The sequence below is a fragment of the Syngnathus leptorhynchus genome, chromosome 10, assembly GCF_054491065.1.
Source record: "Syngnathus leptorhynchus isolate UIUO chromosome 10, UIUO_Slep, whole genome shotgun sequence".
NCBI classification, from domain to species: Eukaryota; Metazoa; Chordata; class Actinopteri; order Syngnathiformes; family Syngnathidae; genus Syngnathus; species Syngnathus leptorhynchus.
This window is the reverse complement of record NC_141204.1, coordinates 7,325,222-7,348,001: the sequence shown is the minus strand read 5'-3', so window position 1 is coordinate 7,348,001 and position 22,780 is coordinate 7,325,222. Positions and strand designations below refer to the sequence as shown.

The window sequence follows — 22,780 nt, the reverse complement described above, 5'->3', positions numbered from 1 at the left end:
GGAAGAAAGCTTTGACTCTGACTGGGAGGGTCCACTTGCCCCCCCCCCCCACCTCCGCCTCTGTCTCCTTCTCTGACACACACGCGCACACCCACTAATGAACACAAACACACACACCTCTGGGAGTGTCCAGATGTCACATTTTTCGGGATGTTGAAAATTCTCGGGGGTGTACTAAAATAAGGAGAGATAATAAAAACAAATTGTTATTATAAATGATGAGCATTTGTGTGTTTTAGTAATAGTTTTTTTTTTCTTTTAGACTTGCTTGGTGGGCCGCCTATGGCCCACGGGCCGAGGTTAGCAGACCCCTAAAAGGCTTTCAGATGGTGTCGCACAATCTCACGGCTAATTGCCCCTAATCGGATTATGTTTGTCTCGCTCGCCGCTCCTTGTGTGTGTGTGTGTGCGTGCGTGTGCGCACCAGAGCCAAAGTGCAGAACACGCTTATTCCCAAACCATAAACACGCGCACATGCCAACGGAACTTATTTTGATTTCTTTCATATATTAAAAAAGAAAAAAAAAAGCAGCGAGTTTTTTTTGGGGTGTTAATTGCACATCGGGGGTGTGTTAAGGGTCCACTTTACTAGGGCTTGCGCTTCCGCAACACTCGCAAGGCCAAATTTTTGATTTTGTTCACAGCAAGGGGTCCCGCGATTTATTAGGCGGGCCGAGATGAATGACGTGCTGCGGGAGCCTTTCAATTAGTTTTAAAGCACATGCGGGACGACGCCCGCGCGCCTTTTGCGAGGAGCGCGCAAAATGAGGCTGCAGAAATTTCCAAGAGGAACGCAAAGCACATAAAGTGCACCAAATCCCTTCTAATGGCGCGTAATTGGTTCTGTAATATCATTACAGGCGGATAATGGCCAGTTACACGGCCCCGCGCTATTAAGGCTTTCCCCGGCGTGCGGCGTTTATGTTATTAAAGGGGGAATATAATGATATTTTAGTTATTAAATGCGCGTAATTAATTTATGCACTGCTGAAAATAAAGTTGTTATTATGACCTGCATGGCGAGGTGCGTGCAGAAAATTGAAATCAAATAACTTTAGCCCAATATTTGCTCGGGAAGATTTGAGGAGGCCTCAAGTGAATGTGGAGCTCATCCCACTCGCGCTCCTTTAAAGAAAAAAAAAATATTTCGCTGCATACAAAACATAAACAAGTATTCAAACGGAAAGTTAAAATGCTTAAGGTCTGTCTTTCTTCATAAATTCTAATTAAAAAGTGTGAAATATTGCCTGAACCTCCTGCTGTGCCAAAAAAATGAAAAGCAATATAGGTTGCAGGACGCATATGCACTGTAGGCTTTCATTACTAGCTCTTCACAACTCAAGAACTTGGTTTGTTTTGGTGCTTTATGGAACCTTTGGATGAATAGGTCTAGTCAGTACTATTTAGAACCACTAAAAATGCAAAAGAATACCAGTAAGTGATTCTTATATGCATGTAAGACAAAGGACTACATTGGAGTACTATGTAGGAAAATGTACTTCAAAGTATTAATATACTTCAGTGGGACTTCAAATCCCCCAAAGCAGTGCCCAACAGTATATTCTGATATTCTGGCAGAGATTTCTTTTAAATGTGATGAATATGGTAAAACTGATGGCAGAGGGGAAAAAAATGTCAACCTTAGAACAAAATGAGCAGTTCATTAGTCAAACTGAGATCAACCAAACCTGTAAATTTTCTTAAAGCCATAATTGGCCAAGTTATAAGAATATTTTCAGTAAAGAAAAACAAGTTTACCAAACAAGGGTGCAAACAATCCTTTTCAGATAAGTTTTACTTATCTTTTCTTTCAAGAATGTTTACATTTGGGAATCACTCGGTTGTGTTCAACCATACAGTAAAAATAAAAACCATGAGCAAATTAAGACATCTTGTTTAAAAGTTTTATTATTGCACATTCCATTTCTTTACAAAATCTTGACACTTGACTCGAATAGCATATTTTCACCAATATTCAGAAAATTTGAGGTAACGACTGTAACGCACGAGTAAACGGACTGTGTCAAAAGTAGAAATTCAAGTAGAAACCCGCAGATAAATAAATGAAAGAATAGTCACAAACAAGCACCGGAGTCAACAACAACTGTCTGAGATTATGTCTTACTTGTTTGTTGCATGCCAAATTCCATAGAAAAAGTCTGTGATAAAAAAAGTGGATCACATTGAGGTATGACAGAGTTAAAAAAAAAATGACAATACAAAAGTACACTATGTTCACCCTTAGAAGTTCCACAGTCTGGAAATATCTGAGGAGGTTGCGGTTGTCTGGACTTTCAACGAAAGTTCTCCTTGAGCCTCCACAGGCCCTCTTGTCCAGACCTCCGCTGGAAGTCGCAGATGCTCCTGAGCAGTTCTCGGAAGACGGGCGCCTGCTTGACGCTCAGTCTGGGTTTGAAGTACTCCAGTACTTCCTGCGTACTGGCCTGCCCGTCCACTTGGCCCTGGAAGGCCACAAAGTTGCGCAGGTCCGTCAGCAGCTCGTCGTGCTCTGTGCTCGGAGCGGAGGAGCGTGAGGTGCCGGCGCCGTCCTCTTCTGCGTCATCTTCTTCTTCTCTTTGGCTGCCGGAGGGAAGGCTGAGGTGGTTGCGCTCTCTCATGCGGTCCAGGAGGGCGGACGAGGACAGAGGGGTTGCGCTAGAATCAATTTCAGCTACCTCTCCGCTGAAATGAGCCCCTGCATCTGGCTTCTTTAAATTTGTCTTTGTTACGATAGCAGCATCCTAACAGAGAAACACACACGTTGTAAAATACAATAAACCCTTACTAAGGCGACAATTGGTGAATTTGACATTTTAGTTTCAACGCTTCTGACATCACCCTTCAAAACAGGTCTTACGTAAGGTCTTAAGATTCAATACCGGCCTAAAAGTACAATAATCTGGACCCAAAATATGACCCTACACTGCAGTTACCTTGCATTTGTTCAAATTGGGGAGCGTGGGCACAGATGGTCCGATCAGGAGAGAATTCTTCTTTTGTCCGAAGCGTTTCCTGCAGAGCAAAGGCGGGACAGCAAAGTGAGCTGAGTAGGTCGTAACGAGCAAGCGTGCGGATGCCACAATGCCCCGTTGAGGGTCCGTACCGAGGGGGCGGCGGGGGGGTTCGACTGAGGGCCAGCCTACAATGCTGGCGAGAAACTTTAAGAGCTTTGAGGGCATCTTTGGCCACCTTGTCGGCTTCGGCCTCCACCAGGACGTAATCTGGATTAGAGGACTCGATGATGGCGTCGTGCTGCATCACGCTGTGGATTCCTGAGACGACAAAAGCGTAATAAACCTTTGTACGAAAAAAAGCCAGAGACTTGTCAAATCAAGTTTGTACCAGATTTTTTGAAGAGCTTCGACAAGACGTAATCGTCCGATTTTTTCCCATCTTCAGCGTCCGTCCTCTTGTACTCTCTTTTCTTCACTAAGTGCGAGATGCGCTGGCCCTCGAAGCGAGCGTCTTTTTCACGTTTATGCTTCTTACTTTTACGCCTTTCCATTTTGCTGGAGTCGCAGTGTTTCCTCTTCTCTCTACGCTTCAGGCCCGTGCCGTTCTTTAGTTTGCCACGTGATAAATGCGGATCTGCATCCATGCCATTGAGCTTGTTTTGAGCACCCACTGTACCATTTATTAGTCCCTGAGATAATTTCTGACATGTAGAATCAGAACTGTTTAATAAGGAATGTCTATTATTTGGATTTATTTCAATTTGCTGGGATTTGGAGTGTTTAGTATGGTGCATTCTTTCAGTTTTTTTAGGTGCCTTGACATCGGAGCCGGTACCTGAAAGGAATGCAGGGGAGAAAACGTGTTGAGGGAGTGTGTCCTTTAGGTGGCGCACCACAAAAATCATGCATACCGGCAAATATTGCACTGGTCTCTGTGCCCTGCTTTTCATCTGGGTCAGCTAATGTGAAAAGTTCAAACATGTCATTCGACTTGAAGAAACGGCGTTGTTTGGGGTCCTTCAGGACACGGTTGGTCAGAAACTGTTTAAAAATTTGCCTGAATGGTACACACAGAGAAATGTTAGATTCGAGTGTGTTTGATTGCACAAATCCAAAACTACAACCAAGACAATGGCATCGAAAACAATGGCAGGTTCTAACCTGTGGTATATTTTTTCTTCAATGGTGCCTGCGGTGAGGAGCCTGTAGACGGTTACCTGCTGCTTCTGACCGATTCTCCAGGCCCGCTCCCTCGCCTGTTGTGGAGCGCACAAACATGCACACATAATCGATTTGATTGACTTAACTGGATCATTTTTTGTGCCTTTAATAGTTCCAAATTTTGTCAAGAGATAATAAAATAATAAACCAACAACTTGGTAACTTAAGAGTGTAGATTTTTCCACTTTTAATGTCTTCTCAAATTATTCTTTTGAAATAAGTATCTAGTAAAGCCAAAGAAAAAGCAAAGAGTGAAAATTTAATCCAATGTTGAGAGGACATTGAATTTAAATTTCGTAACTTCAGAGGTCCATTGAGGTAATGACCATTCAACTATAAAGTTCTATGTTTGTATTTACGCCGAGACAGTGACAAACCTGAGTGTCAGTACTCGGGTTCCAGTCTGGGTCATAGATGATGACTCTATTGGCTCCAGTCAAATTGACTCCCAGACCTCCCACTTTAGTTGTCAACAAGAAGACAAATATAGATTTGTCCTGGGAAGACAAAGTCAAAATAAAAAAATCATGTTAAATGTGATATTGACAATTCGTGAAGCAATTTGACAGAGGACAAATGGCTATAAAACAGTTTGCTCAACCAATGTATTCGCGTATGTGGAGTTGAGCAGTAAAGAGCATCCAGATGAACAACAGCTTGCCATCAATTAGTGTCTCCACCTCAGGGTGAGCACGGTTCCTCGGAAGCCTTTTTGTCCCTCAGGAGGGGATTTTCATAGGAAACACTGGGAGCCATTAGGGATGACTAATGTGTACCTCGTTGAAGCGGGCGATAAGCGGCTGTCTGGAAGCTATGGTGGTCGTGCCGTCCATTTTCAGGTATGTGTAGTGGTTCTGTGTCACAAACACTTCCAAGATGTCCAGCATCTGCACGAGAAGAGAGCGTGAGTTGAGCGTGTGAAAGATAGGAGGGAGGAGAAGGGGGTGGGGTGGATTAGGCCTAAAAGGATTAAAGCAGATTAATATTACATGGACACAGATACCGACAGGGAGGGTCTCAGGTTCCGTCTGAGGTCTAATCTCATTGGTATCGACTATGACAACAGATGCCTCACATTCTTCCTCTCATTCGCGCTCTCATAAATTCGACAACCGCATTCATTGGCCGAGGAGACAAATGGTGTCAAATTGTATACGCTTGTTTTCCAAAAAATAAAATAAAAAGGTGATCACCTGTCGCGACTGCGAGAAGAGCAGAACTCTGTGACCCTGCTTAAACCACAAACGCAACAGAGAGTCCACCACGATCAGTTTGCCCGAGCGTTTCCAATAGCCGAAGTGCTCCTCTTCTGTCAGCGCCTCTTCGGGAACCCCCCTCAGCAACCGCGGGCCGCCAGAGAAAAGGTCCGGGTGGTTGCACAGTTTACGCAGAGCTATCAAGCCTGAGAAAACCTGAAGAGAACCAACAATGTTCTATCATGCTGTTGTCCATTCTGAAACATAAAACATGAACACACACACACATGTATCGCCACCTTAATTCATCTGAGAGATCATTTACGTGTTTTGATGCTTCTGTTCCGTTAGCAACAGAGGGCTAATGGGCTGAGCATAAAACGATTTAATATCAACTTGTGAATAACACAATGATCTGAGGTAATTACACTTATTAGTTATTATATTTTTTCCTGATGGAAACAGGAAGGCATTTATCTGTCTTAAGCCGACTAACAACTAATTGGAGCTTGGTGTCTATTAGAGGGACGACCTCCGAGAAATTACAGCATTTGATTTAAGAATTTATATTTATCTTATTTTTTTGAACCACTTGGATTATTTTGTTTATCTCTTTCATTGGCATCGTTGAAAGCTCATTGAATCTTGTGAAAGATGTTAAATAATGAAAAATTGGCGTAAACATTGTCGTCATCTTCACGGCGCTGTTCCTTTAAACAGATAAACGCATAGAGGGATGAGTTGCATAACTTATTTACGGACAATTAAGGCCATGTTTTTTGATGAAGGCACAGCGGTCACTGCATTAGTAATGGTGGTTAATGGACTCGGGAATGACCACTGAATATGTGTGTGCGTGCAATCTGCTGTGGTCACCCTCGGCTCTCCAACCACGTCCATTTGGTTAGTGGTGATAAATGGCTTGAAATTCTCTCAAGGGTCTGGCTATTGTGAGAACAGCATCTGCACAACCTCCACGTCTTTAAAGACGACTAAAGTAAGCTTGTTATGGAGCTGACCAAAATATATGTTTACAAAAAGAATCATTTCATCCCGAGTCTCTAACCTTAAAAAAAAATCCCGGATATGGCTTTAAGTGATGAACTAAATTCATTAGTTGAGCGGGTTAAATAATGAATAAGGCTTGTTGTGTTCCTGGAAGTCATTTCGCCGACCGCAAGCGCGCCGCCTTGTCTTTTTAATGCAACGTGCATCAAATAGAGCCGACGCATAAAGTCTGTTGGGTTACTCTGTTCACCTGCATGTCCCTGTTGAGTATCTGGTAGACCTCTTTGGAGTCTAAGAAGCTCTGATAAACCTGCCGCTGCTCCTGCGTTAACCTGCAAAATAAAACCTGCGCAGATCGAGGGGAGAAGTTGTAATGAGTGGTGAACATCTTCTTTAAAGCACCTTGCTGAAGTGGCACATGCGAGGGGAGAAATTAAAGGGGTACAATCGTGTTTTGAAGCCATCGGCGTCCCTGGGGACCGACTTAATGAGCTGAAGTGAACTGAGGAGTCAAGCGGCATCAGACTCAAGGACAGACCAGAGACTGGGCCACCATAATGAATACTTGCTCCTTTTACTTTAACAGGACTTTATTAGCTGGCTTCACCTGGAAAGGCCATGCAAAGTCATGGAATAATTAATAAAACGTTGCACGGGTGGTCCCTGAGAATGACCAACTACTAGCAAATAGAGAAAGTTATATCCTTGAGCTCACCGAGTTTGGTAGGTTCCTCAACTTAACTTTTTCAATCATCAAGTGTATTAAAATAACAACGAGATTGTTTTGTGGGATGTGAAATACCTGCTCGTTTTTGTCAGGTAAGGCAAGGTTGTCCTTGACGTCGGCCTTCATTCTTCGAAGGAGGTAAGGATTGATGGTGTCTCTCAGCACGCATGCACACTTGAACGCCGTCTGGACCTGAAGGCCAACAATTGACCCGGCTCATTAAAGACTGACCAGACAGACAGGCAGCTAAGAAAGAGCCGTAACACCTGTCAGCATGGTTGTTTCCTGGAGGCAGGATTGTCAAGCCCCACCCATCACCTCCTCCAAGCTTGCTGAACTATTGACCACTGAGCAGAGTGCTGTCTGTCTCGGGGGGACACAACTGGAGACCCTCCCCCACACCACTAAAGTGGCCTTCTCCACCTTATGCTAAAGGCCAGTTAGCTTTTTACACATTAACTGACAGAGGGGGGGGGGGATACGCAGAGGGATCAAAAAGACCGCCCGTCACAGCAGGAGGGGGCAATAAGACGGCGAGGATATCGGCCGGAGTGGAGGCGAGGTGAGAGAAGACGGCAGATGATGCTGAGGGGTTCACATGGGGAGCTTCAGTAATGGATCCCACATCCACATGTAGACATGGCCCCACCTGCCCCATATGTTTTTATGTACATTTATACACATGTACTCTTACCCCGCACACAACCCACGCGCTCTGAGAATTTTAAGACGAGCGCGAGTAGCCGAGCGTAGCTTTCTCTGACCGTTTAATAACATTAATAATTAGTAAAGGTTTTTATTATCGACAGCGGAAGAAGCATCGATAGCCATCTTAAATAATTAAATCCATTCAGTCAGTGGGTTATTAACGAGTGGACACTAATGACAACGGGATACAATTTAGTTCTCCACTCTTGCTTCTCTGTCTGTCTCTCACACAAATGTGCACAAAACCAACATGGTGATCTAAAGTGCCTCTGCAGTATGTTATTCGGCGCCTTTGTCCCCTCTTGAAATCAGCGTGTACATACAAACATCTAAATAGTGCTTGAGTAAATTATGTCAAAAAGCAAATAAAGCTAGAAATACGTGTACACCATCTAATAGTTGTATTTTACTTATAATAAATAAATTTTCTGGTCTTTGGAATTACATGACGTCATGAAAACCATCTGCTCACAAAGTACTGTGAGTCAGGCCTATGTGTGTACCTGGACAGGTGAGGCATTGCTGTATCCTCCCATGGTGATGGGCACAGAGAACTGCTCCATGAAGACAGGTAAAGTGCCCAATTTCCCAGGAAAGACAAAATCAAAAAGAGACCAGAGCTCCTTTAAATTGTTCTGCATGGGCGAGCCGGACAGGATGAATCTGTGGGGGGTGCGGAACTAGAGAGAAAAAGACAGAGAGACATTTCGAATGAAAGATAGCGATCAGAATGCCATCGGTGTGCAGATTATACTCGAAAAATGTAACTTTGAAAAACTTTCGATTTAGCAAAAACTGCCAACAAGCAAGTTTCAATTAGCGATACATCTGTCAGCGGCACACACTCCACCTGTTTGCAGGCTGTGGTGATTCCGGCATTTGGATTTCTGATCTTGTGGCCCTCATCCAGGATGACGTAGTGCCAGTCGTAGCGTTGCAGGATGTCCTGCAAGCTCCTCACTGCTGAGTATGAGGTGATCAGGATGCCGTGACATGATGCTATCTCTGGAATCAACTTTTCCTACAACAGCAAAAAAAAAAAAAAAAAAAAACATCTAACAAAATAGCATCTCTCTTCCTGTGTGGTTTTCAGGAACTAATAGTGCTCTAGTGCCCCCCAGAGGAAAAAGACTCCATTGAAAACTTTATAGCTCACATAGGAGGACCATGAAAAGCGCAAACAAAGGAAGAAAACATACCTTGTTGCTGCTGAAAGATCCCGTTTCATGAAGGACAGCGACTCTAAAAGGTGGCCACCAGGTGTGGAACTCCTTGACCCACTGGTGCATGACGGTAGCGGGACACACGATGACGGTGGGGCCCAGGCCAGCATACCTGCAGGTAAATGTATGTATCAGCAGGGCGGGGGACAAAGACTTTACGAGTGCAGAAAATATCAGCAAATTTCATTGGCAAATTAAAGTCATAATTCCTAAACCAAATGAAACGAAATAAAAGGCAATTCCCAGCGAGTAGGAGAAAAGTGCTTGCGTAAGGCAGAAAAGTCAAGGTGGCAACAGAATGCTTACTTAAATGATCACTTTACAAATTCGCTCTGGTGAAAAATCTACAGAAAACATCCACGCGCACCCTCGAAAAATCCACTAATGGCCTGCTATGAACCTCAGCATCAGTGGAAGCTATTGATATTGGACCATAATTGAGTTTGCGAGCAATCAATTTGTGGACTTCTACAGCAGACAGAATATTGACCAACGGGGAAGCTCCGCCTACCAAATGCACAATGGTTATTTGTGCAGTAAAACCAGATTATCACCACCCCTGCGCCATGCCATGTATTATACATTTGATTTATGGCCCCGCTCCCGCTGCCTAGCCATTTCATGACTCCGAGATTCCTCTTAAGTGTTCATGAAAAGGCTCACTCAAACGGTGTCAGTGTATTCTCTGATGTCTGCAGGACCAAAGTCAAGAGTCCGATAATTGAAACACGTTAAATAATTCAGACGAGCACACTCAAGCAGAAATCATCCTGATCAAATATTCATACCATACAGACAGCGAGTCTCAGGCCAAGCTTTGTGTGTGCACGTGCACCTGTAGTTGGAGCCTCGGGTCCTCAGTTTGCTGTAGCTGAGTCCAGCCAGGAAGCAGATGATCTGGATGGTTTTACCCAAACCCATCTCGTCTCCCAGGATGCCTCCTGCCTGTTGACAGTGGAGCTCCCACAACCAGCGCACTCCCGTCTGCTGGTACCTGACACACGAATCAAATTTGCCATGACATGACAGATGCTGCTCGTTTTGTACATGAATGATACCAGTCTAATATTTGGTAGACGGTGATTCTTCCATTCATGGCAGGGTCCACAAAAAAAACTCACTTGTAAAGTTTCTTCCACAGGAAACCGGGAACTTTGAAGCCTTCATCAAACTCTGCATCGCTGTCATCTGTCACCTCCTCACCTCTTTCCCGCCTCTCCTCCCTTTCTCGAAGACGCTGTCGCTTCCACCTCCTGGCGGGGAAAAAGTACACATGGGTGAAACCGAAAACAAACGCAGTAACTTTGTGAGGAAGGATCTTGTCTGAACTTGATAATGAGATGGCTGAGACATATTCATAATGTCTTTTAGAACTAATAAATGGACGGACAGCCCGTAAAAGTGGAAGGAAACTGTTAAGAGTGGTTCCTTAAAATTTGGAAGCTCAACGGCCCACAAAAAAAAGCAAGTAAATGTAAAAGAAAAAAAGGTTTAACAGTGTTGCAGCAAAAAGGCAGTTAGAGGCAGAGTCGTCACACGGCAAATGAAGATTGATACAGACAATTAGTAGTGCGAGTTCCCCAGAAAGGTGCGAGGTGGAGGGGATAAGAATCCATCTTCATTTGGGCCTGGTCCTGTCACCCTGCCACAAAACTGCTCCTTTAGCTGGCCCTGTGAGACCGTGCGCTCTAATTAAGTCAAGACTAAGCATTGGTTCAGTTAATTACACTTTTCTGCCCCCTCTGCACCGAGCCCGTCGCCACCTTTCCGACTACAAACTGCTCCTAATAACATCGCCGCTCGCGAGGTCGGCCTCGCCCGGGCCATGCCGTGTCGGTGCTGCTCAACTGACATCCAATCAGTGTGGGGCGGAAAAAAAAGGACACATGCCAACACAATTTATTTGGCGGCTATAAATATGAAATCTCATTAGGGCTGCTCTTCCCCTAATTTGAGTATGAGAGGGAGTGAGTGCGCTTATATAAAAAAAAAAAAAAAAAAAATGCAGGAGGATAATTAGGGCAGATCGAGAAGGGGGGGGGAGCAGGGAGTGAATTTGCTTCGTCAAGAAACGCCTGCCAATCTCATCTGGGATTAACTCCATTCTGGCACCGTGCAGCCAGCACAAACCAACTAACTAATGCAGACAACAATAGCACATTTTTTCACGATGCCGGTCCATATGCCGTATAAACTAAAGAGACTCAATCATGCCAATTGTCCACTTTCCTAAAGAGACTTGCAGAAGAAACTTTGTTCAACAGAACAACAGGGAGGACCTCTGGAACCACTGCTTATTGTTGCCACAGGAAATAATATAAAGTGCAATAATCCATTTGAGTATCGCCATCATTAAAATCTGCATCAACTGTACAGGCAAGGATTCGTGTTAACATTTTTACTGGACGTCCTTTTGCAGTGTTTGGGTCAGATGGGGTTGAAGGTTGACCTCTAAAAAGAGACGGGAAGTGTTTATAGCAGTGACGTTTTTTTACCTTATCCGCTGTCGATAACATTCCACATCGCCATCATCTTTGCATTTCTTCTCTTTACTTTTGGCGTCATTCTCTTCATCTGAGCTTTCAGGGGAATACTGGTCATCGCTCAGCTGTTTCTTCACCGGCCTCCTTCCCTTCGCTCCATTTTTCCTCTTGTAAGCTTTCAACTCGTAGTCACCGTCTTCCCCAAAGCCTTCCTCCGTGGCGTCTCGTTCCTCTTGTTCGGGATCGAAGCCTTCGTCGCTCGGCAGGTACTCGGAGCCTTCGCTGTCAACCTCGTCGCCTTCGGTTTGACGTTTTCTCTTTGGCGCTTGTGGCTCCGATTTCTGTCTGGCCTTGGGATGAGCTTTTAAAGCAGTTATCTGGAGCTTTCGCATGCGCTTACGCATTTTCTTGTCCTTTGGAGAGGAAGTGCTTCTTTTGGATCCTTGCTGGTGTGTAGCAGTACTCCTCTTCTTCTTCACATGAGGAGCCCTCTTCCTTTCAGTCGCCAGCTTGGCCTGGTCGGCCAGGTACTCATCGAAGGCCGAGTTCTCGGCCAGCATGAGTTTGCGCGGCTCCTTCTTCACCTCCTTCTGTGGGATTCTGGTACCAAATGGTGTCATGTGACCTGTGCGGATGAGTTCTTCCCACTCGGTCTCCTGTGCTGGCATGAGCATGCTGCCCAGTGTGGAAGGACCAGGCTCTGGTACAAGACAATACAACGCTTTTCTTAATATTGAAAGACATTTATTATACACAATATGTAATGATATTATCATCTTATGATCCATTTGTTTTGCCAAAGTTACAATTTGAGATTGGGATATAAACGGTAGCGTCTCCAGCCTCTTTCTCACTTTTTTTTATAAATGAGTTGTAACTTGTTTTTTCAGTAATCAGCACTTCTTGTCATTACCTGTGTCCTCTGCATCTTCTGCCAAAAGCTCATCTTCAAACCTTTGGGCAATTTCTCCTCCCAAAATAGCTTGAAGTCGCTTCTGTTTGGCTCGGACCTTCTTGAGTTGTTTCTCCTGAATCACGCACACACACAAACAAAACCCCCTTTGAATATGACAGTCACTATTAAATTCAAGTGGAAATATAATTGAAACACATTTACCTTATTTTCTTTCTGCCTTTTGACCGATTCAATCTTCCTACTAATGTCCTTACTTGATGAAGCATAAGGGGATAGCTGCTCAATGATCTTATTGATGTGCTTCAGAGATACCACTGCAGACCTAAAAGTCAGATGGAAATAATATTAGAAAGATGATATTCATAAAATTGACAGCTCATCAATGATATCATTTAAACTTACTGCTCACGTTATGCAAGCTCCATTCTGATGATACAACGTTAAGTCAAGGAGCTCTTTTGTGTCAGTTTCATTTTTAAAATTCGGTCATAGTATGTGTGCACCCCTATTTGCTGGTTGTTTCATTTTTATTTATTTTTTTACCTGACATCATCCAGCACCGACTCATACTCCTTCGCAGCCTCTGCTTTTGCAGCAGCCTGACTAGCCTCCTGGATGGCCTCGTCCACCTGCTGCAGGACGCCTTGCTCCAGGACATCCTGGTCATAGACGGCCACGCCGAGACCGAGCAGCTCGTCAGCCCCGGAGCTGGCAGACGCTGCTTGGATGCGCTGGCGGTCGATATGCAGCAAAGCTCCGGACCTCTTACAGCCTGAACGCAACAGTGGATGATCATTTGAAACATCATCAATCATTTTACTAAAATCTCCATGCAAAATTTCTGAGTGAAGAAGATTTTAGCTCTCACCACTATTGCTCTCCTCAGCTTCGTTGACAACTGTGCATGGAGACGCAGCCTCAGGGCCTTGAGAAAAAACTGCTGAGCCTCCATTCTCCTCTGAGTTTGTCCTGGTGAGAGCAGCACTGGCTGGACCAGAGTGAGAGGAGGGGACCTGGTCCTCTGGCCCATCTACTGGCATGGTGATGTGGCTGCAACAACTTATAATAGACAAACAATTTAATAACGCTGTGCTACTCTTTTTGCTTTCTGAGCATTATTGTGAGATCAGGCTTGAAAACACGTAACAGACGTTCGTAAGCAAGCGATCTGACGCTTACCTGTCCACGTATGCAATAGTTTTCCCTTCTTCGATGCAGGAATCAATGCATGCCTCACAAAATGTTAACTTGAAATACACTTCTTTCAAATGAAGACAGCAATTTCATCAAACCTGGCAGTGTGGTATGGGTCTAACAATCACACCGGTCCATTGTTTACATGAGCTCGGCTAGCCGGCCGGCTACGCTACGCTACTTCTCCAGCTGTCCAAGGGAGCAAGGGAATGACTGACAAAGAATGTACCGCAAAAGAGACGAACTTGCAAAGAATGTTTGCAAATATGCCACGCAAGAGACAAATAACACCGTACTTACAAAACGTGCAGTTACACAACATCGGCGTGCTGCAAAAGCTTTTTCCGGTGCTGGAGAATGGCATGTCACCCTTGACTTGTGCAAGAGCGCCCTCTACCGGCGTTGTGGATTCTGCTTCTATTTTTGCCCGACAGATGGCGCCATAAAACTGTTTTTTATTTCGCTTAGGAGTTGACTGACAGCAGGCTAAGAGATTATTAAAAAAAAAAAAAAGACAAATGACTGTCTCACTTAGTAGCTCTAATTTTAATCATGTGATTGAATTTGTGGAAAATATGACCACTCTTGACATGAGCCCAAAATATTGGTTGTTGATGACATGCGTGACCTCAATGTGCCCCTTCATGGGAAAATACAATTCAAAAATAAATAAGTTAGCCATACTGTTAGACAAGTAACAATGCAATATTAGCTCACATGGGCACATTTTCAGAACCTGATGGGTGGACATGCATGACTTTTGAAGACCCAACTAGTTACATAAAAGCAATTAAAACCTCAAATTTCTAACTATAGATGAAAGCAAAAAACAAAAATGTCTTTGCTAATAAAAAATAAAACCTTGAAATCAAGCAAATCAGAAGGAAAATGACTTCGAGCTTTTTAGTATAATGGGAAGCGTTTGAAAAGACAACACTTCAATGATGATATAAATGTCAATGGTTCCAAGAAGTTGTGGGCCTCAGGAAGTTTGTTCCCAAGGTTTTGTAATAATAAATTGTGGGTTTAATTAAAACATCTTCTTGGCTTTGCATTAGGGGGTTGTATAAAGGAAAGAGGCTTTTTAGCAATCTAGGGTTGAAAAATGTTGCAAGATTTAAAGCATGTTATGAAAACGCTGGACATGCTAAATAAAACGAAACCTTTTTTTTTTTTGGGCAAGAGCTTTAGCTTTATCACAGAAAGATCTTCATGTGCAGACCATGTTTTTGTTTTAGGTCATTGTTTTTACAAAGCCACCCACACAGGAGTCAGAATGGGTCAAAATAAACGTCTGATGAATCACTCATGTTGTGAAAAAAGGTGATACACCCTCACAATGTTGTGACTGTAAGGTCGAGATGCAGCGGGGGAATGTAAACTTATCATCTGTTCAGCATTTTTAAAACCAAGGAATAGAGATGATATTATGTACCATGGCTATCTTACAAACCTTCTCATGCTTTCAAGGTTTTCAGACATTTGGAATTGTTTTCATTGAAGTCCACAGAAAACATAAGAGTGGCAAGTGTAAGTGCTTGTACATTTTCAGACATCTCCAGAGTCAAGTCAATATCTTGCTTCTGGACTGTCAGTGTTTTCCCAAAGCAGTACTTGTATTTTCTTGGCACGCTGCTTGAGTTTATGGTCTTGTTGAAATGTGAGCCGATTCCCCAGTCTGAGATATAAATTCTATTATGAGCACTAAAAGTTCTCACTCAGGATTGTCTGTAGCAGCAGAATAATATGCTGAATTTCAACCCAGTGCAAATGCTCCTGTAATGTTTTGCTTTCTCAATTCCGCTTTATCAGTAGCTGTGCAAGCTTCTTGTTTGTTTTGGGATGATGGTGATCACCTTTCTAGTGATCCTGCACTCCATTACACACAGTCAACTTTTCCTCCATTCCAACTCTCTTTGTGGTCAGCATCATACTCCATTGCTTAACATTAGGTTTGATGGCAAATTATTAAACCTATATTTGTTAAACAAAGACATCTGAAGAGTCTCAAGGGATCTGTGTTGAATGATCTACATTGGCCAACATTCCATTCTACATTATATTTGTTTGAATTAAAGAGCTACTGGTCCTAGCACATTTTCAATAGTCTGCACTACACAAGCTTTATTGTAACTTTACAAGGCTACTGTTAATTTAATGGTAAGAAAATGAAACATCACGATGACCGTGACCAAAGTGATCACAGTTATTGTGTGAAGGCGAAGGCCTTCACACATATGTTATTCTACTCCTTTTACTTTATTATTATTATTCTATTTTATTCTCCGCGATTTCTGTCCTTCTTCTTCTTCCACACAATTCAACCCATTCACTCCATTCCACTTTTCACTCATTCCAACTATTCCCGAGATGAGCGCTTCCATTTTTGGTATTCCGAAAATTCTCCGATTCCGCAAAATTCCCAAATTCCCGACAAATTTTTCCCCATTCATTCTCAATGGCACATTCAACGTTTCACATTCACGTCATTCCAGTTTCAAATTCACGTCATTCAGCACATTCACATCACATTGGGAAAGATTCTCAACATTCCCCAAATTCCCACTTCCCCAAAATTCCGCCAAATTCCCAAAAAATTCCCCAAAATTCCGTTTTTCACCTCTAAATTCCACGTTTTTCAACCCATTCAACCCATTCCAGTTTTCAACTCTTCATATTCTTCCACGCTATTCCCCAAATTCCCACTTCCCAAAAATTCCGCATTTTCAAATTTGAAATTCCACCAAATTCCACCAAATTCCCCAAAATTCCGTTTTTCACCTCTAGTTTCCACATTATTCAACCGATTCAACCCATTCCAGCTTTCAACTCTTCATATTCTTCCACGCTATTCCCCAAATTCCCACTTCCCAAAAATTCCGCGTTTTCAAATTTGAAATTCCACCAAATTCCACCAAATTCCACCAAATTCCCCAAAATTCCGTTTTTCACCTCAAAATTCTACATTTCTCGAGAAATTCAACTCATTCCAAAATCATTCCACAGTATTCCCCCCAAAAAAAATTCAGCTTTTCGCCTTCACACGCAATTTCTCCAGAAATTGCAAATTCTAGTTGGTATTATCATTATAGTGATAAAAGAAATGTTATCAAAATGATTAACCTACACAGATCTATAGCAGCTACGGTGGCCATCATGCATCGAAACATAATCGTCGAGAGGGTGGTGGTGGTGGTGGGATGGCCCTGAAATGAACTGTTTCTTCAGGAATCTTGTAAAATTCCCGACGGCCACTAAACACACACGACTACACTCTTTGAGTTTGGGTACAGAGACTCTCCACACTTTGCTTAAACTTAAAAAATTCTTCCTTTTGTTCTGCAAAATAATTTATGCAGAGATGACAGATTTCTTGACTGATTTGTCTCAAACATCTGAGAGCTGTTCTCTCGGATTCACGAGACATCACTGACGTGTTTGCATCTACATTTCAGTATGATACAGGTAAAACGTAAAAAGAAAACATTTACCCAATTGTAACATTTAACGCTTGCACAGCATGGTACTGAAGTTTTGTAATGACCAGGGAAGCTCCTTTGATTGACCGCACAACGTTCACAGGAGTAGTGAATTGCCAAACTGTCTATCTTCATTTTAGTGTGTGCCTTTATGTGTGAACAAGAGTGCATGTAATGAATCCCTACCCATGTTGGGGGACTGTAGATTTATTTGGCATAGGGGGGTAGAGTGCACCTCCCAGAGGGTGTGTGGTGGGTAAGCGCTGCCGTGTTGCGCTCCTCTCCAGCCTGACAGTAGAATAACACATGGAGCAAGATTTAAAGACTTAACACTAACAGGTTTATGTCCTCAGTACTCGCTGACTTTTGCTTCTCAGAGAAATGGATCCAAAATACGCATAATGTTTATGTGCATTGAATGCAACACTTTATGTGGTATTTGGAGTAATTAATCAGTGGCGGTTCCTTGTTTTAACTCATGCGTGTAGTTTTGCTCATATGGCCTTCATCAACAGTTTGGAATATGACCAATGCCTTCAGGATATATTTTTGACGAAAGGCAAAAGCATTGTGGAGGATTTTTTTTATTTTTATTCTGAAGAGCCTTTTGCGTCTCCCATTTTTGGATGACATGCTGCATTATGAATCTATTTTATGAGGGTCAAAGCAGACGACGCGAACTTCATCCGTCCAATGCATTTTAGTACTTTGAGTACTTTTTTTTTTTTTTTAGATTCGTCTGTCCATCCATGAGTATGTGCCTGTGCATGTCCTCAATTGTAAATGTGTACCTAATTATCTGCAAACTACCTCCACTATATTTTGTCTTAAACGCCAACGGGCATTTAACTTCCCTCACACTTGTTTTCTCTGGTGTTAGGAAATGATTTCCCAAGTGATTTTTTTTCCCTTGAACACCCACTTTCTTCCCAGCAAACCCTTTAACCGCCAGAACGAGCTATTTCCTACAGCATAATTAGATGGATCCATCTGTCGTGTCTGAAATGGTATAATTTACTAAATAAATAAGTGCTGTTAGATTGATAAAAAAAAAATCCTCATCATGGCCTGATCATAATTGTCGAGACAGAATGGGGGATATATATGTATAATTTTTGCAAAAGTCCATAAGACGTGCCACAAAACTTGAGTTTATGAAAAAAATAACTGAACATGCTTGACTTTTTCTTTGACTTTTTGTTAGCTTTCATAATGCCAAAGAAGAACGGTACCAGACCACAAAAAAAAAAAAAATCAGATATTCAAAGAAGCAGAAATTGAACATGGGAGAATGTCCGTTTATTATCAAGAGCCACCAGGTGACAGTATCGGTCTGTAACCACTCACAAGTTGTCTTAAATTTTGTTTATTAAAGTAGTACAGACAGTAGATAACTTTTCTAAAAGAAAAAAAGAAAGTCACTTTGGAATGTAAACAATTTACTTTCCTTGCAAAGTTAATGATGGCAAGACTGAGCCTGGAACAAATTCCATCACTTTATATTATTTTCTTTTGCGCAAACTGCTTAGAAATCAGAACAATTTGGAAGTTAACCAGCAACAGAACAGATTGTCTTCCACTTTGGGTGTTCTACTTCGTGACAAGTCAATTTTACACACACATTAAAAAGTGCTTATTCATTTATGTAGGAGCGCTTCAAAGTACAAGTAAGACGGATGTTTTGTTTAAGCAGCCGACTGTAGAAAAAGTCAACACGTGTGTAATTTCATCACGTCGACATGACAGCATTGTACATTTGGGCGGCATTGTACAGTACATGCATGGCAGTGCTAATGTCTCCCATGTGTTTTGCTGCCTCAGTTAGTAAAACGTCTCTCTGAGGACCTGATAGTGATTACAGGGATGGGCTAACCTCTCATCAGTAGCCGCTTAGTGCATCTGTTTGTGATTTTAGACAGTTATACTATCATAAACAGATGCAATAACCTCTACACAAACTTGTCATGTGATGTATACATTCTGTCTGTCACTTGCAGGACAAATTGTTGGACCAAATGCATTTGACAGAATGGGAAATTGAAATTATGGTTCCAGTATTAGGTAGATGTATTTTAATGTTGGTCATGATGGTAGCATTTGTTAATTTAAGTCGTTTTTTTTTTAAAGTGATAGTTGGTAAAGAGATTTCGAAGGCCTTAGTGGTATTTTTGTATGTTATCTTAGTTTTTTGTGATTTGCTATTTTAAACAATTTTTCAGTCCTCCATTCAATTCCTATATTTGTTTTTGTGTTTCAGCTTGGTGACAGCATTAAAATTTGAGTATAATCACAATTTATAGTTGTAAACATTAACTTGCACCCAATGTTACTCTTTGACTTGGCTCAGATGTGATTTTCCACTTACTTCAACATAAATACAAAAATTCTCAAGCTGACTTTTTATTTTGCAGATAAAAAAAAATGAACGCTTGGATATTTTCGATTGTTTTATGTGCAGAATCATTCGAAAAATATGCTGAACTATCAGATTTGCTGGGTCACTTGTGCTCACCTACCAACTCTTCATGTCCCGGTCGTGAACCATTGTGATGAAGAACAACAACAGGATTTGGTGTGAAGCTGAATCAAGTGGCATACCGCTCAACTGCTCATCTTGGGTTCACCGAAGGACACCGATCTTAGGAAACAGATAAATATGTTATTACCCGTAAGCATGCACGGATGTAACGGATGAAAAGATTTAGACTTTAATAACAGATACGTCAACGCTGGGACAATGTAGCAGAGGTGAAAAGCATTCACGATCAGGACAGCTGGGTGATGAAGTTTAGGTCAAGCCACAAGTTCAGAACTCATCATCTTGCTTCACGACAAAGAGCAATGAGACGTGATCTGGAGGTTCTGGGAACAGGAAGCCAATCTTCATTTCTTGCCAAGACGGCATTATGTGTATTAAATTAAAATCCTCCAGTGTGTTAAGCAAGCTCGGGATCCCAAAGAAGGGCTCTCAGCTGATCACAGTTTGACACACTTGATTTACTTTTGGAAAGGATCATAAGGTGTTGAGCCCTGGCCGGCGACCTCTCACAGTCAAGGAAGTGCAACTGTGCCCCCCTGTGCTGCGAGTCGTAAATTAAGATGGAGCTTTGTTCATTGCGAGCCCCTCTGCTTCAGCCTTCTGCTACTTTTACTCAACAAAATTAGATGCCCCCCCATTGAAAGGGCAAATGGAGTTAGAGGTTACCGTACATGGAGTAGTCATACGTAGCAATTCTTTTACTGCTCCCTCCAGACATACTTAACCCTTTCCATATTCTGTAGATGAAATGATTTATTTGGGGTTTGTATTAATTAAACCCAGAGATATGTGATTAAATCTATGCGAGTATGTACACAAAGGTGACGCCTTGTCTTATGTGCTGTTGAAAATTCTGCTGTTGAAAGAGCGGGCCAGAAATTTCTGAACCAAAATAAACAAAGTGGCTATGGATCTTGTTTAATTCCATGCTTGTAAGCGTTTCCAGCTACAAGGAGATCTTAGGTGTGGAGAACAATGAACAATCAAGCAAAACAAACCAAGTGATTTGAAGGAATAAATGAAGTTGTTCTGCAATGATGTCATTGGGCTTTTATAATGAATGTTGCCTTTTGATTTTGGTTCTGCAGGCTACCATCAGGCTTTGGTTACTTGTGTTTTTTATATGGATAAAAAGCTCAGTGACTCTCGCTGAGTGTGTGAGCATCAAGTGACCCTCGAAAGCACACGTGCAGTATAGAATAAAGATTGAGCTCCGTGTCTTTATGTGCACGACAGACACATGCAGATAAATTAGGAGCATTGGCAAAGTTAAGGAACGGCTCTGGAAGTGATAAAAGAAGAAGCCAAGAGTAGACAGAGCAACTTGATCGGACATCGGGGACTGATGTAGGCAAGGTGAATTAAACACAAGTCGTATGATATTATATACACCAAGTGTGGAAAAAAAAAAATGAACAAAGAGATCAAATAAAAACAGCTGATTTTTACCTACAACAAAGTTTGTGGTTAAGAGATGATGGGGGGGGTGACCCAAGCTTCATTATGTTGTTTCCTACACGACTTCCTATGTGCCACCAGTTCAACCTTCAACACATACACACACGAGATTCATCTGTGAAGTTTTAACTGCAGCATATTTCCTCTTCTTCAATGTTCCCACTTTTCTCTCCGTTGTTTATATTTGTCTCCACCTCGTACAAAGGCGTAAAGACAAAATCTTTTGTTGTGTGTAGGGAAGCCAAAGAATCTACAAAAAAATAATATCGCAATACTTACAGACATATATTATTTATCCTCCGCGAAGAACGCGGATGGAGCACAATTTGCTGCTGAAATGGAGTGTTGACCTTTCGATTTATTTCAATGGGAACCACTGTAAAGCTAATTGTCGTCAGATTTGTTCATGTCATATATAGTACGGCCCTGGAGGAGTTTTTAATAATAAAATGGCCCCTGAAGGAGAAACGTCCCCAACTCCTACGCAAAGTCAGACATGTTTTTTTTAGCAACCAGGTGCTGAAGCAATTACTTTCATGATTGATTGTTATCACAAAATGGGATTTCTGCTGAAATAATGGCTATCATTTGTCCTCTGTTGATTTATAATGTTTTAGGTCATAATCTTTAATCTCAGTTTTGAGAACGGTGAACTTTCTCTAGCAGGACCTCATGACCCAAAGTCACTTGCTTCTGGTCTATGTTTAGTTACTCACGCGCTTCAGGTCATGTCACTTTCATTGTCGCTTTATTTCAGTGGTTATTGTGTTTCCTGTGTGGGAACATTTTTATTGTGCTGAACACGTTTTGCCTCCTGCCATGCAATCCTAAAGGGAGTCGTGATGCTGTTAAATGAGAAGGAGGAGGTGTGTGTGTGTTGTTATCTGTCTTTTTTGTGTGACCTGGGGGGAACTCCAAACTGTGAATGAGGAACTTACAAACCGTGTAAAGAAAAACAGGAAAACTCAGATCAACATAGGAAAACATTTGATGTATTTCTGAGGAAGAAAATTGTTTCAGGGACAACAACATGTTTTTGTATTTATTGCACAACTTTTACTTTTTGTTCCATGTAAGGCTTTTGGCTTTCTACAAAGTGCATTTTAAAACATTTCGTTGCAGAAAACACTGATTTACATAAAGAATTCCTTCTTCATCCACACACCGCACACACACACGGAGTAAATAAAGACACTGTGGTATACGTTAAACAATGGACGTGACATTGAGAGGAGGAAATGTTCTGGGCCTTGTCATACACCAATGTCAGCATATTTCATCGAGAATAAAACCTCTAACGTCATACAAATCCTCCCATGACATTATAAAGCACAATCAAGCCCCAAAAAAAAAAAAAAAAGGCAATGCACAGGCTTCCACAGAAGGAAACAAGCTCATTAAAGTTCAAGTGAAAACTGAGCCAACAAGCAACAAACTTCTTCTAGAAGGAAAACACAATTAGATTTCAAAATTAGCCTTTTGGCAGCAAGAAAGAACTTTTTATCCAAAAATGTCCACGTAAATTAAAAGGCAAAAATGGAGGATAAAGGACAATATGTAAGCACAAAAGCACTTAATCCTGCTGCAAAAGGTTCACTTTGGAGTACATTTACTACTTGCAGTTTATTTCCATTGTTATGTGCCAAAAACTACATGAATTTTTCCCGGACAAAA

At 42.0% G+C, this 22,780-nt stretch overlaps 1 protein-coding gene across 3 annotated transcripts in view; it reads right to left on the bottom strand.

Moving 5' to 3' along the window:
• Positions 1–1,908: 1,908 nt before the first annotated feature.
• Positions 1,909–22,780, bottom strand: part of ercc6 (excision repair cross-complementation group 6) — a 30,265-nt gene continuing 9,393 nt past the window's right edge. Inside the window, exons 2-23 of one of the 3 annotated variants that reach the window (XM_085922164.1) lie at positions 19,626–19,747; positions 13,305–13,495; positions 12,980–13,208; positions 12,638–12,758; positions 12,434–12,548; positions 11,533–12,220; positions 10,159–10,290; positions 9,873–10,031; positions 9,014–9,149; positions 8,665–8,835; positions 8,318–8,494; positions 7,182–7,298; positions 6,630–6,725; positions 5,369–5,587; positions 4,952–5,062; positions 4,553–4,672; positions 4,116–4,210; positions 3,866–4,011; positions 3,343–3,789; positions 3,104–3,272; positions 2,934–3,012; positions 1,909–2,741 (exon numbers count right to left, since the gene is read on the bottom strand). In XM_085922164.1, the coding sequence (XP_085778290.1) occupies positions 2,295–2,741; positions 2,934–3,012; positions 3,104–3,272; positions 3,343–3,789; positions 3,866–4,011; positions 4,116–4,210; positions 4,553–4,672; positions 4,952–5,062; positions 5,369–5,587; positions 6,630–6,725; positions 7,182–7,298; positions 8,318–8,494; positions 8,665–8,835; positions 9,014–9,149; positions 9,873–10,031; positions 10,159–10,290; positions 11,533–12,220; positions 12,434–12,548; positions 12,638–12,758; positions 12,980–13,208; positions 13,305–13,495; positions 19,626–19,705 (4,245 nt within the window). In that variant the 5' untranslated portion in view covers positions 19,706–19,747 and the 3' untranslated portion in view covers positions 1,909–2,294. Of the gene's footprint in view, positions 2,742–2,933; positions 3,013–3,103; positions 3,273–3,342; positions 3,790–3,865; positions 4,012–4,115; positions 4,211–4,552; positions 4,673–4,951; positions 5,063–5,368; positions 5,588–6,629; positions 6,726–7,181; positions 7,299–8,317; positions 8,495–8,664; positions 8,836–9,013; positions 9,150–9,872; positions 10,032–10,158; positions 10,291–11,532; positions 12,221–12,433; positions 12,549–12,637; positions 12,759–12,979; positions 13,209–13,304; positions 13,496–13,615; positions 14,052–19,625; positions 19,748–22,780 lie in introns of those variants that run through there. The other 2 variants (XM_085922167.1, XM_085922165.1) reach the window with 2 other exon arrangements.